Below are 17,677 nucleotides of genomic sequence, written 5' to 3' on the forward strand. Positions count from 1 at the left end.
CCCATCAATCTGCTGTACCCAAAATATTTAATTTCAATTATTTTACTAATTGTGTTAGAAAGAACATTTGCCATTTGATAATGGTGTAGAGGGAAGAAAGAAAAAGACATTAAAAACTGTTCTTTGCTCCTGAAGTACTAAAACTAGAATTGGTGCATAATTATTCCTTCTATCATATCATTCTACGGTTCGCCAAAGTACTAAACTTGAGGTCAACTTAATGATATGGATTTTCACTTATTTTAAAAATCTTCCAAAAGAAATAGTTTAAATTTTCAACATTAGAATATAGTTTTGAGATTTTTTAAACTATGGTTCATTTCTGAAATTATTCATTCATGGGAATTGGGTTTACTCAGTTCTTATTTGCTTTCCTAGTTCTAAAGTTATGTTTATTTCATTTTTATTTTAATAATACTAATTATTACCCAAACCTTAGGAAGCAAGATGTTTGTCTTAAAGAACTTTAAGCCCTGTCTACAAATAGCCTGTAATATTTATTTTCAAATGAAGGATTAATGCCCATTGAAATAAAATTTTAATGTTTCTCTAAATTCGTTCGCTATTTCACACTGAATATTAGGAATTCTTTTTTTTTTTTCTGTCAAACAAGGAATGATGAAACCTTATACTTTAACCGCAGACAAACATTAAATTATTCCTTTTTATTACAGTGCTGCGCCTTTGAATGAAGATTTAGAAGATGGAGAAATATTTGATGACGATGAAGAGGATATTGCGCCGATTCAAAAAGCCCCTGTCCAGCAATCGGCTGTTGCAACTGAACCACCCGTTGCCTCATCTCCAGTTCCTTCGAAAAAGAGGCCTTTGTCTCCCACTGGAAGTGATAGGAGACGTCCACCGAGGCAGCGAAGAACCAAGAGAGGAAGGGAAGATGATAGGCCGTTCCCTAGGGTTGGTGTTTTAGAATTTGGTTTCTACCAATAAAGTTCTTTTGTTACATTCTTTTTAACTAGCGTTTCCCATTTTTGGACTAAAAGAGAATATTTCTCTACTAATGGATTTTCTTACAAGAGAAAATATCTATATAATAAGTTATCATTAATTCGTTTATTTATTTATTATCATTAATTAGGTGATAATGTTTTGCCTCCTACACTTATTTCTCTGAAGATCGTTGTGGTACCTTAAAAATACATAATGCAATAATAATAGAAAATTGAAATTAATTCTTTTAAAGTAGAACAAACAATATTTTTCTTACCTAGTTGGAGATAGTAAAAATATATTAACATTTATTGTAAAGGAATCTTAACCCAAAATGTTGCTTCTGTTTATCACAAACTATTTATACTTTCTAAACGTTTTTAAAAGTAACATTAATTTAGTACAATACAAATTTATTGGTTTAAGCCGGTACAAAGGGTAAATTTGGCTGTTTATCAGAGGGTATGTTAAATTGTGAAAGAAACATTTATTGGAATTAATAATTTATTTTTATCAATTTATTTTTAGAAACAAAGACGACGTAGTGAAGAGCATGAAAAAAATCGTGAAAAAGAAATTATGATTGACGAGGATGAGTTGTTGAATGTGACTAGAATTCGTTCTCCACCCCCTGGAGCTAGAACAAATAATGATTGGGACAGATTTCATGGTAGATCAGGTTTGTTAAAGCTGATGTTGGCACTATTTTTTTTTTTAATCCTAAGGATCAATATTAATTTTGATAAATAATAATGAATTTAAATATAATATGCAAACTATTTTTGCTTTGTACTTACAACTGAAAAAGGAAGTGATCCTTTAGGTTGTTATTAGCAAGAGGATATTAAAGAATGCCATACTCTTAGAAAATACTTCTTAAAAAAACAATTTTTAAAGATGCATTGATGCAACCAGAAAGAACATAATGTAAACAAGTATTTTCTCGCCATATTTGTTTCACCTTGGACACCTTAATTCCCAGTCTTTCCCTGCCTTCCAGCTTCCAGATCTTCACCGAATATGCTCGTATGTCCTGTTGCCAGACACCAGTTTAACATCACAGTCGCCTTCATCTCAAACATATTCCATCCTTCGTATTCTTTTCATCTATTACCTCAACTCGAATTAATAAATTATTTATTATTAGGGGAAAAGTTATTCTTATTTAACTGTGTTATCACTGCTAATTATTTGGGCACGGTCTTAACACCTGTAAAGGGAAAAACCCCTCGCCTATTTTGATGATGATGTAGACTTGTAAAATTTTTCTCTGGTATACAAGATTATTTTTGGAATGCCATCCAACTTACTGTAAAAGAAAAAACCTAGCCGAGATGTTTCTTTTCAATCAGAGTGAATTTACTCATATACGTAAATAAGCCTTTTGTTCCATCCAGTTGTTTTCAGTCTAGGAGGACCAATATCAGAATTTTTGCCATACAGAAAAAGTCTAAATCTGTTAAATAAGTGCTTTACACATATGCTTTTAAGGTGGATGATTTTTTTAATATGTCTATCAGCTTGGGCTTGAATTGGTCCAAGGTCTTTATTCCGGTTTCGCAATTCATGCATATGAAAGTACTGGTCATTTCATCACCATAAAATATGAACACTGCCTCCATTCTGCCTCATTTTTCAAACGATGGCAACATTAATCTTCTCTTGTCTTTTGAATTATCGTAGACATGCCTTACCATCGTCCCTTGAATTATTATTTTAGTTTTAAAGAAAGGACTGATTTTCAGAGAAGCCATTGCCTCTTGTTTCTTGGTGCAGTTCTTCAAATTAAATCTCTGGATTAGTAACAAAAGGAAGTTTGCAGAATATTTCCCGATACCGTTTCTAGAATTATTTGTAAACAAACAGATTATTGTTCCAAAACATCGGACGCCATCTATCCACTTTTCCTTGGGTCTGCCCTTTCTTCTTCCTTCGGCTTTCCTAAGGACAATTTCCTTAGCCATTCTTCCATCTTCATTCCATTCTTTTTATATGACCTGCCCTCTCTTTTCCCTCCACTTTCTGCAAATGTTTTGAGAAGTTCATTTTCTTTCTTATTTCTTCATTTCTTACTCTTCAAAGCCTTGATATTCGTGCTGCCCTTCTCCAGTAATCCATCTTGGTAGGTAGAAATTTTTTGTTTATAGCCTTCTATAAAATTCAAGTCTCTTCGAAAAATAGCACAAGACATTGTACCAAGGTGCTTTATATTATCTTTTTGGTACTATTTATAATATTGCCGCTCTACAATACGGGGGTTCAGTATGTCGATTGCTCTTTTTGCGCTTAATTTCTTTGCAATACTCTTAAATCATTTATACAAATATATGTATTTATTTATATATGCACGATGTATCTGTTACAAAGAGGTACAACAGTTCAAGTGAGTTAGTGACCTGTTAGAAAAATAAATTTGGAGTACTCAATTAAAATTAAAAAATATAGATTAATGTTATTCGTTTTAAGAGGCTTTCTAAAAGTTTTTTAAACAGGAACTTTGTTTTATAAATACTATTCTAATTCTATAGTTAATAAAATTCTAATTCATTTTGACTACATGGAGGACAGTTTTTTTCAAGTTTTATTGGGTAAATTGTACTATTTATTTTCAATTTTCAAAAATAAGCCCCGACAGCCTTATTTCTGAGAAAATTCTAAACACCTGAAAGTAATAATTTTTCACTTGCTCATGTTCCTGATAAAAGATATCGAATTACGGTTCTCATTTAGGAGTTTGAAACTCATTCAACTTATCATGTTCCTTAATGTATTGTTTGTTGATAGTTGCAATCGTATGATTATTTCCTTTTTCAGAAATAATGTTATAATAATATTAAGTAAAAATTTTATATGTTTAGATGAAGAAGATGAAGAAGGTATTGGCAGCAGTGGTGGAGGCGGCGGCGGAGGAGGAGGAGGAGTAAGTGGTGGCAGCAGTAGGAGAAATAATCGAGGAAGAGACGGATTCCAGTCTCGCCGAAGAGTAAGGACCAGAGGAGGAGGAAGAAGAGGAGGAGGTAGAAGAAGTGACTCCAACATTTGTAAATTTTATCTACAAGGGAAGTGCCAGCGAGTAAGGGTAAGTTTGTCAATATACTTAATATTTTTTATACGTTGTCATTTTATTTGTAATACAGAGAATATCTTAGAAAACAATTATTAGCGTCCAGTTCATTTAAATGTTATTTTAGGGCCCTGACTGTCCCTACGCTCATGCCAATTCTCAGAGGAAGTTTGAACTGTGTAAATTCTATATGAATGATTGCTGTGCCAAAAAGGACAAATGCTTATTTATGCACAGTGACTTTCCCTGCAAATTCTTTCATCTGGGACTCAAATGTTATGCAGGCAAACGTTGCAAATTCTCTCACTCCAAAGTATCATCATTTGTAAAACAGCAACTCATAAAGGTAATTTTATATTTTGTTGAAAATGAGTTTACGTTCACAGTTTGATATAGTGATGGTGATTTCATTTATGTTTCCGTCTCGCACTACTGAGTCAAATTTTTTTTTGAGTTTTATGAAAAAACCTGGATTTTTTAATCAATGCAGATTTATATTACCATTTCAAAATAAGAGACGACTAATAGAAGAAAATAAATGATTAAATATATAGTACTAATTATTTTTAAGGGTGTGTGTGCCTTCATTATGTTAATTCACGACGACCATTATTATTGCAGCACAATCAATCCGAAAGTGATAAACACTTTCTTCACAATCTGGAAACATTCTCACCCAGGGAATCACCAACTCACGATCACATGGATGGAGGAGGAGATTCACCTTCGCATCATCATCACCGTCGTGGAGGACAAAACCATCATAACAGGCACCAAAGTGGCGGTGGCAGTAGGCATCACAGTCATCAAGATGTGAGGCGTTCCATTTCACCTCCTCATAGTGATCATAACGAAGAGTTAAATTGTGAACTGGATGTGCCGCTTCAAAACAATCCTGATTCATCATATTCTGATGATGGTACATATAGCAATAATAATAATTATCATTACTGTCATTAAAATTAGGTTCTATAAACTTAGATTAGGACCCCCTCTTAGTGCTCGGTATTTTAGAGTGTAATGGACAATCTTGCTTGACTAATGTGATTTTTTTTTTTTTTGTCTTAGCCTCTTTTTCTTTAATGGTTTTTCTTTAATTTTTACGTTTATCTATTGATCTCCATCTGATGGACGCCAAATCACTCTCATCCTGATATGAGAAGTTGTTAGGGCAGCTCAGTCCAGCCAATTGCGTCTTGCAAAAGGATTACCTTTTTAATTTCTTGTCGTCTGTCGATTTGTCTTCGTAACATAACGTAAAACTTATTCAAAAAACAATTTAAGCTATCTTCTCGTTGCAGTTCCCTTTAGTTTATTAAATTTATTTATTTTATTTCTTCATAATACTCTTAATACATGATTGATGAAATATAGGCCATCGTTCATTATTATTAGTTCCCATTATTTCGTAAATATAGGTTTTACCAATTTTTCTTTATCCATGAATTAATTAATGATTTTTACTTAATTAACATTTTGTTACATTCCTCGATATTTTAATGTTTGTTTTTTGTTTGCCAGAACGGAACAGGACTCCAATGCCTTCACCATCTCAAGAAAATTCCAGTGATAGGTAAGTTTGAGATTAAGAATATGTTAAGACATTAAATGTAGAAACCCAAAGAAAGATTTATAATGATCATTAGACTCCTTTTCTGTGATTTAGGCATCTAGTTGTTGCCTTGCCCTAAAACGCTTACATTAACAGTTCATTATACACAAAAATCTGTAAAGTCCAGTAAAGAGATGTGTTAGTACATACTTAGCTTAGCATATTCAAAGACAATCTTATATGCCAACATCCCATTGTTTATACCTTGAAATAGTATACTTTTGCCCACTATTCCATTGTATGTTTAACTTTAAAGCACTTACTAATCTTAAAATATCGAGGGTTTTTCATTGTTGAATATGATTTCATAAAATAAAATTGCTGGATTGCTTTATTATCAGTGCAATTCTAGGTGTTAAAACTCAGATCTTGAATCGATATTTCGTACAGCATAAGGAATTCAGAGAAAAGCATGTACACCTCTCTCAGAAGTTAAGTGGAGTTTCGATAAATATCAGAATGAATAATTTTTTCGAAAATGATTCCATTTAACCTGATTAAACTAGTAATTCATGCACATTCTTTTTCTGTAAAACAAAGATAAAACTCTTCTCTAGTTTCATTTTACTAATTCAAACAAGAGGTACGCAACCATTCACATAAACTGTGGCTGGTACACTCTAGATAGTTTATTTATTTTAATTCCTAAGGAACGAGTCCTTTTGTTTCTTGGAAATCATTGGTAAGGGTTTTGACGATTAAAAACTGATCCAAAGACTATTTATTGATAATCTATCGTATAAAATACGGCTGCTTTCCTGGTTGTCTGTAAAGCCTTTAAATATACAAATCGTTTATTGCGTCGTGTACGGTCCTGATGCAGCTCTTTTCATTAAACAGCACGTTTGGAAATTAAAATGTGTACTTTTTTGTGTTTGTCCGATTTATAAGACCCCGATATTGTTATTCAAAAATCAATTCGTAAAAAAATTGTCAGATATTGTTCTTGTTGCATATTTCTTGTATCTATTCTCTTTTCTATATACATATAAAAAATTCTCTTTCTGTATTTTATGGTATTGTTATGATTATTTCTTTTGTTTTTAGAGATATGAAATCACCTGAAAGAGAAATGTTGGGTGAATGCAGTTCTAATTCAGATACTCCAGCATCTGATCAGAAAGGTAAATATTTAAAATATTTAATAAACATATGAACATAATCAGATGCTAGTGATTTGCTTATTAACAATTTGATAAATAAGTATTTAACTTCCGTTAACGCTTAATTTATTTATAATTTATTGATTTCTGTTTTAACTTGGATGCCTCGCAGTATTGATTCACTGTTTATTTATGATTCAGGAGACTTATATTATTCTTTCCATTCAGTCATATCTTACAAAAGTTTTTTTGGCATTGCTACTCTCTTAGTAAATAAGATATATTAGCTACAGTTTTCTTTTTCTTTTCAATTATATTTATTCATTAAGGCAAGTTTTACGATCAAGATTTTTTGCTGTTCGTTATTTTCAAACAGTAAACCTAACATTAAGTAATTTATATTGTGTCAGCAATAAATTTTTTTGAAAGTCTTTATTATATGTTTGAAATAATTTCTTTATTGTTTATTATTGTTTTTGATTTAAGTATCTATTTGTGTATAAATAGATAGTGGGTTCGGGGAAGAAATGCCCCAAGAAGTGCCACTTAATTTACCACGAAAACAGAGGGAACTCTATCTTCGGATTCAACAGCAGCAACGGCATACACAGGAAGAGCAGGTTAATATTTTATTTCTTTTATATTTCCCCTTAATTTTTGTTTTTGTCATTCTAGCAACTAAGGAGCAATGTTGATTCTTTAATGTTCCATCAAACGTCATAGGCAGTAATTTTCTTAAGAGCTAGCTATTGCCGCAATCTGTACTGTTCTTCCAGTTTATTTTTAAGTTAGCTTCTTGTTTTAAAAGTATTTCTACAATATATGATTCATTTCAAATTTTTAAATTCAGAGAAAAAGATTTGGAATTTTCACAAGTGTACTTATTCAGAAATACCTTACCTACAATTTATCAAAGTTACTCTTTCTCTTGAAAGTAGATAGTGCAGCGATATTATATAATATATCACATTATTATTCATATTAAAATATCTATGAGTGTTAATTGCACAATTTATAAAGTGAACTTTAATTCTCGTTATATTTTGAATAGTTTATATTCTCAACACCAAACATAAAAGACATGAGACAAAAAATGTACACCCAGTGAGAGTTGTGAGCCAATAATTCTACTGACTCTTTATAGCTTTAAACCTAAAAAGAAGTCTTTAGTATACATTGGAAACAATTCGTTTATCGTTTTTGAGTTACTTATCTTTGTGTATCTAGTTTGTACGAGTAGAAGTTGACATGTTGAGTTATACGGCTATATATGACTTTAGCGGCAGATGGCTGGGTCCTGAATTTTTTCCGAATGGGAGAAGTCGTATGCTTCCACTCAAGGCTCTGACGTTTTGACTCTGGCTCATAGTGGTGGATCCATGTTTCATCACACGTTACAATTCTTTTGAAAAAACCTTCTCCTTCAGTCGAATATCGATTTTTCAACTGTTGACTGATTTGAAGCCGGGTTTCTTTGTGAGCGTCCGTGAGTTGTCTGGGCACCCATCTCGCACAGGTTTTCTTGTACTGCAGCTTGTTGTAAATAATGTTATGGACAGTTCCAACACTCGCGTTTACTTTTTCACTTATCAGTTCAACGGTGATACGCCTATTGTCCCGAATTAACGCGTCAATCCGAGATTTGATAGAGGAAGTCCCAACTTCGATCGGTCGTCCACTGCGTTGCTCGTCAGAAACTTTTGTACGGCCACTTTGAAACTGTTCTACCCATTTGTAAATGTTCGAACGATTCAATCAATTGTCTCCGTACACTTTTAACCTTCTTTTGTGGATTTTACTACCTTTCTCACCTTCCGCGACTAAAAATCTGATCACGGCACGTTGTTCTTCCACGGTGCAATTCTCGAGTGGACTCGCCATCGTTAATTGAGTAAATTTGAGGTTATGTTTACAAAATATAATTGAACAGCTGATCAGATGTCATCGCAAGGTTGCCAACTTTATGTCCTGAAAGTTTCATACGGATCAATTTAGCTGTTTTTGAGCAGTAGTAATTTGTCTCGTTACTTATTGAATGACCCTCGTACATGAACTTGTTTGTATATTGCACTTCAACTATGTTGGAATAAAACCTGTATGCTTCCATTATAATGCCATGAAAGTCACGAACCCATATTTTTGATTTAGTTTTTGATATCCATCCTTCTTTTAGGAGGAAGTATAGTTCATGTCAAATTTTCGATTTTCACCAGGTATACATTATTAGTTCTAAATCAAAAAAATAGTCCACGTATAAGAAAACAAAATATTAAAAAAAAAAAATCGGAAGCTCAAACTTAATTGATGGGTTAGACATCAGTTGTCGAATTTCCTCGACCTCTAATAGCATATTATGGAAAGAATTTTCACTTTTTGAAATTTTATTGAAAATTACTTCAATTTTTTTTTATTTTAGTGCACAGTGCACATATGTGCACACATAACTTTTTTCTGAAACATTATCCAGGAAAATGGTTACGGTAAAATAATGTACTACCGAAGTTTGTGACCCTGTCACTTATATTCTATGAAGTTGGAATTAATGAATTGCTAAAAGTGCGAGTCGAAAACCAAAGGAGCTCTGACGAACTAGAAATACTTAAATATTCTCCAAGGACTAATCCATTTAGTTTAAAACTTTTTTGTAAAAATTGATTTAAGGAGAGTTTTCAGGGATAGGGAGTGCCTTTTTTGGGAATTCTTCAAATTTATAGGAAAATTACATAATGAAAAATATTGTTATATTATTCTTGTATTGTAGCTTCATAATAAATTGTAAAAAATTGAATAAAAGAAATTGAATAGCAAGATAGTCCACAAACTTTTGAAATAATTAAAGATTTTTTTTATTTAAACTCTCTTTTTGAATTAATTTTTAAAATTTAAATTGCCTAGTTATATATGGAAAGGCTTAAAACTTACTTTGTTTTTTTTTTTTTAATCGTACTGTCCGTAGAACGACGAAGAAGAAGAACGTGGCAAAGAAGAAGATTATAAAGATGAAGATTGGTATTCATCAGATGAAGAAGGCAATGTTGCTCCTCCTCTGGCCACAATACTCAAAACGATAAAGGATAAGAGATCAGAGTCTAATCAAGAACAAACGGTACCCGAAGTAAATCAATTTTTTTAATTTATTTTTAGGTTGATAGTTTTTCTTTCTTTCCTTGATATAATATTCTTTCTTTTTAAGTTTTCTAATGATTTTCCTCTTGAACATTTTTCCCTTTCGGCATCTTGATCTGTATTTATCCCTATTAAATTGCTCTTTTTTTTTTATAAATATGTTCGCAGCTGTTTCCGGATTTCGACGTTAAAGCGGTATCGAAACTTTTGAGTACTGTTAGGGAAACTATACAGCAGAAACAGCAACAGCAGCCTCACTCACCGCTATCACAGAAATCAAATTCACAACACTCTTCGCATGAGTCAAAATCATCTCAGGAAGTGAAGAGGTAAGAAAAATTCAGAGATTTTTTCTATCAATTTTTTTCTTTTTATGTGAGTTTCTATAATAATATTAAGAATATGAATATTTTCAGAAGAGTAAGAGATCCTCGTTTAAGAGCTGTCGGCAGTCCTCCAATAGAAAGAAGAATTCCAAACGATTTCATGCCGAGTTTGCCACCGTTGACGAATCCCCTTGGTGCTGATTTGCGCTACACACACAAATCAACTATTACTCCATTGAGCCTTACAAGTGATGTAGATCTTAGACAGCTTCCATTTAAACCAGCACCTGTGCATCAAGCAGCTAATGAAATAGATGCATCTATAACATCTCATCCTCCAATAGCAAATTACGCTCTTGTTCCGTTTCCGTCAGTGGCAAAACCAGATTATTCTCATGTACAGCCGAAGGTAAGAAATTCAGTATTTTGTTCTAGATTACTAATTAAGTGCAGTTAGCTGAAAGACAGTTTCTCTCACTCCCCCACCTCAATCTCTCTAACAGAAAACTTAGTTTGACGACTCGGTTTTCTACAAATGAACATTTAAAAATGAAGTTTAATCACTATTAGAAAAATATTCAATGGAAGGAAATGTTCTAACACTCCTGATTACAAAATAAAAGCTTTTAAAGAACTGCTTTTATGTTAAAAAAAAAAAATCACAAATTAAAAACGAAATTTTCTGAAGTACAAATGATTTTATTTTTTGAAGATCAAATATAAAAGTCAATTATTAGTTTAATGCCACAAATGTTGTGAAAAACTGTGTTTCTAAATTTAGCGGAAATTTTTGATAAAACCAATTTTTTCGTAGAAATTGTACCGTATATTTCATAAACAATTTCAATGACAAAAAATTTGAGACTCGCAACATTTGGCAAACAATAAGCATCATTCTCGTTTTAAGATGTAGACAACATATTTGTATTATTTCTCTACGTTATTTATTTTCATATTCTTTTCTCAGAATATAAATGATCCAAGACTGAAGAGATTTGTCGCGCAACCATTGCAGCCAATGTCACTCCCATTACCTGCGTTGATGGGTAATTCAGCTACAAGTGGACATGCACCTACACCTGCAGCAACTCGGGATCCAAGGCAAAGGGTGTTAGCTAATGACCCACGAAGAAGACCTTTGTTACCACACCCACCAGGGCCCCTTATGGGGCATCATGTCTCAAATCCTAGAGATTCCGAACTGATGGGACATCCGCCATTTCCACTGGGAAATGATGTTGACCTGAGGTTTCAACAGCCAGCTCCCAACTTTTCTTATGATTAGAATGTGACAATTAGGTTGTAACTTATATGTATAATATTATTAGTTCCTAACAATCCCTTGCTGCTCCATACTCATGACTTAATTTGCTGTACATAATATAAAAATCATTGATATATCAGAACTTTTTTTTATTACTATTCATTAAATATTTTCATTCCCAGTTTTATGAAATTTATTTAGTATTAATTTCTAGGATTTGTTTGTTTTTTCTTTTTATTTTTTCTCGCTTTTGTATGAACCCATCTTCAAATTAGATTAATGCTCAATTATTTTACAATTAAAATCAGTTAATAGATAAACCGAAGGGTTGTAAAAAGGTAAAAAATAGAGTGGAAATAACATTCCCCTTCCTTCAATTTATTAAGCTTTACAATAGGATTATTTGTGTACCTGGCCTATTATTACAATCATACTAAAATAGTGGGCCTATTGCAGAAATTTAATGGAGTATATATATTGATTCTCGTTTAAAATTAGGTTTTTGAATCATTTATACTTGCTTCCTGGAATTAATTTTTTTATCATCTTGAACACAGTGTATATTAGTTTTACCATTTTCGGTAAGTAATGTCGGATTTTTTTAATTATTATTGTAAATAAATATTTTGTATAATGTATTCCTAAGTACCAGAAATAATAAATGGAAGATAATTTATTTCTTTACAAATTTTCTTTTAATTTCACATATCCTTATGAAAAACACCACATGGAAAATTAACGGTATTCTCGTCAACTTTGTATTCCTAAGTTAAGCAAAGCATAAATATAAATCGACATTCACCTGAAGCATTTTACTTTATCTATCATATATCTTAAGTGAACTGATAAATATAGGTAATAAAAATTCATATTTAACGCAAAAAAAAAATCCAAGATTAATAACATTTTATAACAGTCAACTTCTTTTCTTTTTTAAATTTAATTTGCAACAATCGAAAAAGCACTAGTTGGCATTTGCTTCTACCAGTCACCAAGGCACAGCAATGGCGCACTGGTGAGTGAGTAAGTCGGTTTGTGGATAATACGTTTTTACTTTAGAGTTTTTGGGTTTAGAAAGAAGTTTGACAATACCTTTTATAAAAATGAAAATAACACTTAAAAATCTACAGCAGCAAACGTTTCAAGTAGATATAGATCCTTCGAAAACAGTAAGTAATGAACTTTTGTAATAGACATGTTCATAACCCAACATAATATGACATAACCTTACTAACCAATCAGTTCAATCATTATCACTAGTAATTTACCGCTGCACTGAATTTTGTTTTAAATAAAATTCTATCATTTTGTGCTTAATTTATAAAATGGTTGGAAATCGAGAAGTTCTGTGATACTCTAGAAGGTTGCATAAATTCATTTTTGACTTAGCTTACTCATCTTCTACACAAACATCCAATTTTTTCCCTACATTTTATTACTTTTATAGGTGAAGGAACTAAAGGAGAAAATCAATTCAGTAAAAGGCCATGAGTATCCTGCTGAAAATCAAAGACTTATTTATGCAGGTAATAATTTAAATTATAGAAGATATCTGATTAGCATTCATATTTCTCAATGCCCGGATTTGGTTAGTAATAACTCAATTTCTTATTTTAGGAATTTAGAAATCAATAAATTTTTGCTTCAATTTCATTCCAAATGAAATATTTTATACAGAAAATATTTAATTATTTCGGTCCTTTCTTTAAAATAAACACTGAAAGAATTTGGTTGAATCGTCCAAAATAGTTAGATAGCTAAAAATAAAAGTAAGCAGTCAAGAAAAAAAAATCCGGTAAAAGTTTAATATAGTAAATAAGTTATAGATAAAAATTATCGTTTCGAAATTTCTGCCTCTTTTGTTAACTTACTTTCAAAACTATATTTAGCAATTTCCGGAATAACATCTGAATTTTAAAAAATGAACCAGTTCCAAAAATGGATCTACCTTTTTCTTCTCCATACTCACTAGAATTTTGAGAATATAAATATTGCTTCATTTTTAAAGATTAAAGTGTGTCTTACACAAATAGATGCATTTAGTAAAACTTGTTATGTTACGAAATACTTAGATAGGGCAATATGTGTTATTTTAATTTTTAACCACGAAGAAAGGAATGTGTCTAACTAACAGCGCTGAATTTCTAATATTCTTTTGATAAAAAGTCAGATTTTTTTTTTTTAATTTAAGGCAACATCTGAAATGCTCGTCTACGGACAGTATTCTCTCATAGACAATTTATTATCTGCCTGCTAGCTGTTAGAAGCTCCTAAGGAAAGAGTCAAAAGTTTTCTCTGGCATGAATAAATTCAATTTTTTTAATTGTGATTTTGTCAAGTCATCGACTTGTTTCAGTAAAGGTAATAGTTATGATCCCTAGAATGAACGCTAATTTTAAATTTACAAAAGCAGCAACACATCCATTAATATAGTTCTGAATGATGGATATCTAAATGATTATTACGTGTTCCTTTTAAGCTCTTTTTCAAAATATAAAATTTTGACGCATTAGCTTTACACTACGTGTTTTGTAAATCAAGATCAATTTCATGCCACCTCAATGAAATTAAGGTAGAATTCACGATAATATTGGTAATAAGCTGAGGATTTTTCAGTTATTGTGTTCAATTCAACTTTCTCCAGAAATACTTACTTAATTTTTACTCGTTTAATTAAAAATAAAAATGTTCATTGCAGGAAAGATTCTTACAGATGAGACTCCAGTATCAGAATACAATATTGATGAAAAGAAGTTCATTGTAGTGATGGTTTCAAAACCAAAAGGACCTCCTCCTCCTCCTACAGGTCCAAGTGATCCTACTCAAGTATCAGATCAACCAACTCCATCCTCAACACCTGTTACACCTGCACAACAACCTGCGACCCAGCAACAGCAGTCGCAACAACCTCCAGCTTCAACTCTGACACAAGCAGAGTCCGCATTGCTCATGGGAGATGAATATAATACAATGGTGCAAAATATTGTAGATATGGGATACGAACGCCCAATGGTTAGTTTGCATGTTGATATCTAGATAATTTCGAGCGTTAGTTTATTTGTTACCTATAAAATTAAATTTTATCCTCAATTTCTAATCGTATGTGTTGTAGGTAGAAGCTGCTTTAAGAGCTAGTTTTAACAACCCAGACAGAGCTGTGGAATATCTAATTACAGGGATTCCCGTTGATCCGGAACTTGTTGATCAACAGTCTGCGGATCAGCGTATGTATTCTTATTTAATTGAGGTGTAAAATTAAGTGTGATATTAAGAAATCATGTTAATTATTTTAGCAGAAGGAGGAAGAGGAGGTGATTCTGATGAACCGCCCCTGGGATTCCTTAGGTCGCAACCACAGTTCCAACAAATGAGAACTGTGGTACAACAAAATCCTGAATTGTTGAATACTGTACTTCAGCAAATTGGGCAATCTAACCCTGCATTATTGCAATTAATATCCCAACACCAAGAAGAGTTCGTTAGAATGTTAAATGAACCAGCAGAGGGTGGTGGCGGCGGCGGCGGACAAGCCACACCTGGACAAGGAGGCGCTCCTACCACAACTACCACACAAGTGCCGGTCACTCCTCAAGACAAAGAAGCTATCGAAAGGGTTTGTAGTTATTATTCTACTAGTGATTGTTGTATTGGAGAGAAATAATGAACAGATTTTAGGAAAAGGATTAGTTCAGTGATAAGTGCGATGAAATGGAGAAATCGGAGTCAACCTTCCCTTTGATTTTTCCACTTGTAGGTTCCTCTTACAGCGTATCATCCGGTAATGAAAGTGAAGTCTATAGATATATCTAGAGTACATTGTCTGGTCACCGCAGCTCACTGATTAAGACTCAAGCTCTAATGATCTTAGACTACCGTGCCATAATAAAAAATTAGTTACTTTGTAACTTATTAGAAAAGAAAAAAAAATCTCTGGTCATTTCCTTCTTTAAGAAATATTTTACTTAAAGTTTAAACAAGTGACTTTCCATTGACACAAAACATACACCTTGCACCTAATTATATTAAGACCAGTCGTTTGAAAATCGTTCTGTGCGGTCACACTTCTCTCAAAAGTCCTTTAATTGTAGTTAATTTTAATTGAAGCCATTTGAGATTGTACAAAATCTAATTTTGAAAAAAGAATAAGAGTGGTTTTAAGAAAAAGTCGCATGTTGGTTTTTCCTCTGATCGCTGGGTTCGGCATCGTTGGACCATTTACTTATTTTTTTGTAATGTATATGTGAATCCCGAAGCTTGAAACTATTAACCTTAGATTATTCGTTCATCAAAGTATTTGGAAATACGTGATTTGGAATTGTGTAACTGCGTTACCGTCATAGCGTCATGCATGTTATTTTTTTAAATATTTTTGTGTTCCCTTCAGGATCCTGATTTTTATCTATCGTGATGGGTAATGTCGATGGCATAGTTTGTTCTCTTATACAGAATTATTTATATATATGTGAGCTTGGGCATTTTATGTTAAATTCATTTGTTTATCAAATACGTTTACTAAAACGTTTTTTTTTATATTTATATCTTTTACAGTTAAAGGCTTTAGGCTTTCCAGAACATCTAGTGATTCAGGCGTACTTCGCATGTGAAAAAAATGAAAACCTGGCAGCTAACTTCCTCCTTTCGCAGAATTTGGACGACTGAAATTATTAATGAGCAAGGGTTCGAGTGGCTGCTAATCCAAAAGAATTACAAATAATTCTCTTCTCTCCAGTTTATACATAAAAAAGAAAAATCCAAAAAACAACAAAAAAAAATTTAGTTTTGCAATATGTATAAAAGAGGCTTCGTCGTTCTAGAGTGTACGAGAGTCGAACCTAGAAAGTGTTATAAAACTTCATATTTCTCGTTTTGTACAGATTAATTGCACTTTTAATTAATTGTAGCTGTATAAATATGGGCAGTGGAGAGCTGAATACAACAGTTTAATTAACTGAAGAAGAATGTTTTATTTATTCTCTCTGTATTTGACAAGAAAATTAAATAAAATTTTTTTAAATTCAGTTTTCATTATATATATATTATTTTTTATTCGTAACTGTTGAAAAATTAAAATTTGAATGAGGTGCGCTTTGGCCTTAACACGAATATTTCTTGTCAAAAAGTTTTTAGAAATTTATGATCTTTTGTACATAAAAAAAAAAAACCTGTACGCAGTATATAGTTAATAAAGTAAGAATTATATAGAGAAAAATTTTCTTTTTGTGATTGATATCAAGATTGTAGGGTGCACATTACCCTAATTGTATGTTTGCTAATTATTGCCAAATTCAAGAATTAACATTTTTAATTTAGATGAAATTAACTTCTCAGGCAAATGTGATTTCAAATGACCGACTAAGAAAATAAGTGCTAAATTACAAAACGTTCTTTTGGTTTTCTACATACCTAATTATTATTTGTAGAGGTTTTATTATTTTTATGTTATACAGTTAAAACTTCTTTTTCTAACATTCATTTACCTTTATTAAATGAAAAAGAAGTAAAATTTTAATATGTGTGCAAAATACTTACCGGAAAGGACAGTTGTGACTTTAACTGTGAAATGAAGTGTAATTAATTGCATCCCAGATGCAAAGGACTGAAAAGTTTTAAATTTAAAATTCTTAGAGATCATTAAAAAAATATAATAAAAAATATTTATGCTTTTGGGCTCCCTATATTTTTAGACTTTTAATCACCTAGTTTTGTTTTCTACTTCCTTTTACTACAGGCCAGAAAAGTGTTGCGTTCGTCAAATTTTTTGAAGAAAAAGGTTTTTAGATTCTATATTTACGTACACAAATTGTGTTTGTGTCAGGACCCTGACAGTATCTTAGCGATGAGCTCTGATATGTAAACTTCACAGATTTTTGTGGCTAACTGCTTCAACGATTTCCTTGAAACTTGGCAAGCTTATTGCAAACATGAAGCACTGCAAACTTTTATTTGAAATATTCTACTAGAAAATAATGGTGTTTATGGGTATTCTCCTTTAAAGTGGCATTTTAGTCTACGATCCCCATCTTATATGATTGGATTAAATCTATATCTTAAATTCCGGGATTGAAGTAATATTCACCATCGAATAGTACTGCTTTACTGAACAGGTTTTCTCTTTTTTTTTTTTTTTAATTTGTCGTAAATATCTCCTGTGATTTTCCCTAAACTTATTGGTTTTATTGTATATATAATAATATTATACATACATATTATGTATGTGTAGGTCCAGAACTTTTT

At 31.9% G+C, this 17,677-nt stretch overlaps 2 protein-coding genes across 9 annotated transcripts in view; both read left to right on the top strand.

Moving 5' to 3' along the window:
• Positions 1-12,131, top strand: part of LOC141449028 (uncharacterized) — a 31,838-nt gene extending 19,707 nt beyond the window's left edge. For 6 of the 7 annotated variants that reach the window (XM_074118036.1, XM_074118042.1, XM_074118038.1 and 3 more), the window contains exons 2-13: positions 675-915; positions 1,477-1,627; positions 3,807-4,027; positions 4,140-4,358; positions 4,634-4,931; positions 5,534-5,585; positions 6,672-6,748; positions 7,235-7,347; positions 9,684-9,842; positions 10,022-10,182; positions 10,270-10,588; positions 11,147-12,131. In XM_074118036.1, coding sequence (XP_073974137.1) covers positions 675-915; positions 1,477-1,627; positions 3,807-4,027; positions 4,140-4,358; positions 4,634-4,931; positions 5,534-5,585; positions 6,672-6,748; positions 7,235-7,347; positions 9,684-9,842; positions 10,022-10,182; positions 10,270-10,588; positions 11,147-11,464 — 2,329 coding nt within the window. In that variant the 3' untranslated portion in view covers positions 11,465-12,131. The remainder of the gene's footprint in view (positions 1-674; positions 916-1,476; positions 1,628-3,806; positions 4,028-4,139; positions 4,359-4,633; positions 4,932-5,533; positions 5,586-6,671; positions 6,749-7,234; positions 7,348-9,683; positions 9,843-10,021; positions 10,183-10,269; positions 10,589-11,146) is intronic. The other variant, XM_074118037.1, reaches the window with a different exon arrangement.
• Positions 12,132-12,420: 289 nt separating this feature from the next.
• Positions 12,421-17,120, top strand: Rad23 (UV excision repair protein Rad23). Of its 2 annotated transcripts, none has more exons than XM_074118051.1 (6): positions 12,421-12,612; positions 12,891-12,969; positions 14,142-14,455; positions 14,556-14,667; positions 14,737-15,056; positions 15,992-17,120. In XM_074118051.1, the coding sequence occupies exons 1-6, from the start codon at positions 12,547-12,549 to the stop codon at positions 16,100-16,102; spliced, it is 1,002 nt and encodes a 333-aa protein (XP_073974152.1). In that variant the 5' UTR covers positions 12,421-12,546; the 3' UTR covers positions 16,103-17,120. The 2 variants fall into 2 exon arrangements, with proteins under 2 accessions (XP_073974152.1, XP_073974153.1); XM_074118052.1 differs by having other exon boundaries at positions 14,740-15,056.
• The last annotated feature ends 557 nt before the right edge of the window (positions 17,121-17,677 follow it).

The sequence above is a fragment of the Rhodnius prolixus genome, unplaced genomic scaffold (assembly GCF_049639745.1).
Source record: "Rhodnius prolixus isolate KJV_2025 unplaced genomic scaffold, Rpr scaffold_2, whole genome shotgun sequence".
In the NCBI taxonomy this organism is placed as follows: domain Eukaryota; kingdom Metazoa; phylum Arthropoda; class Insecta; order Hemiptera; family Reduviidae; genus Rhodnius; species Rhodnius prolixus.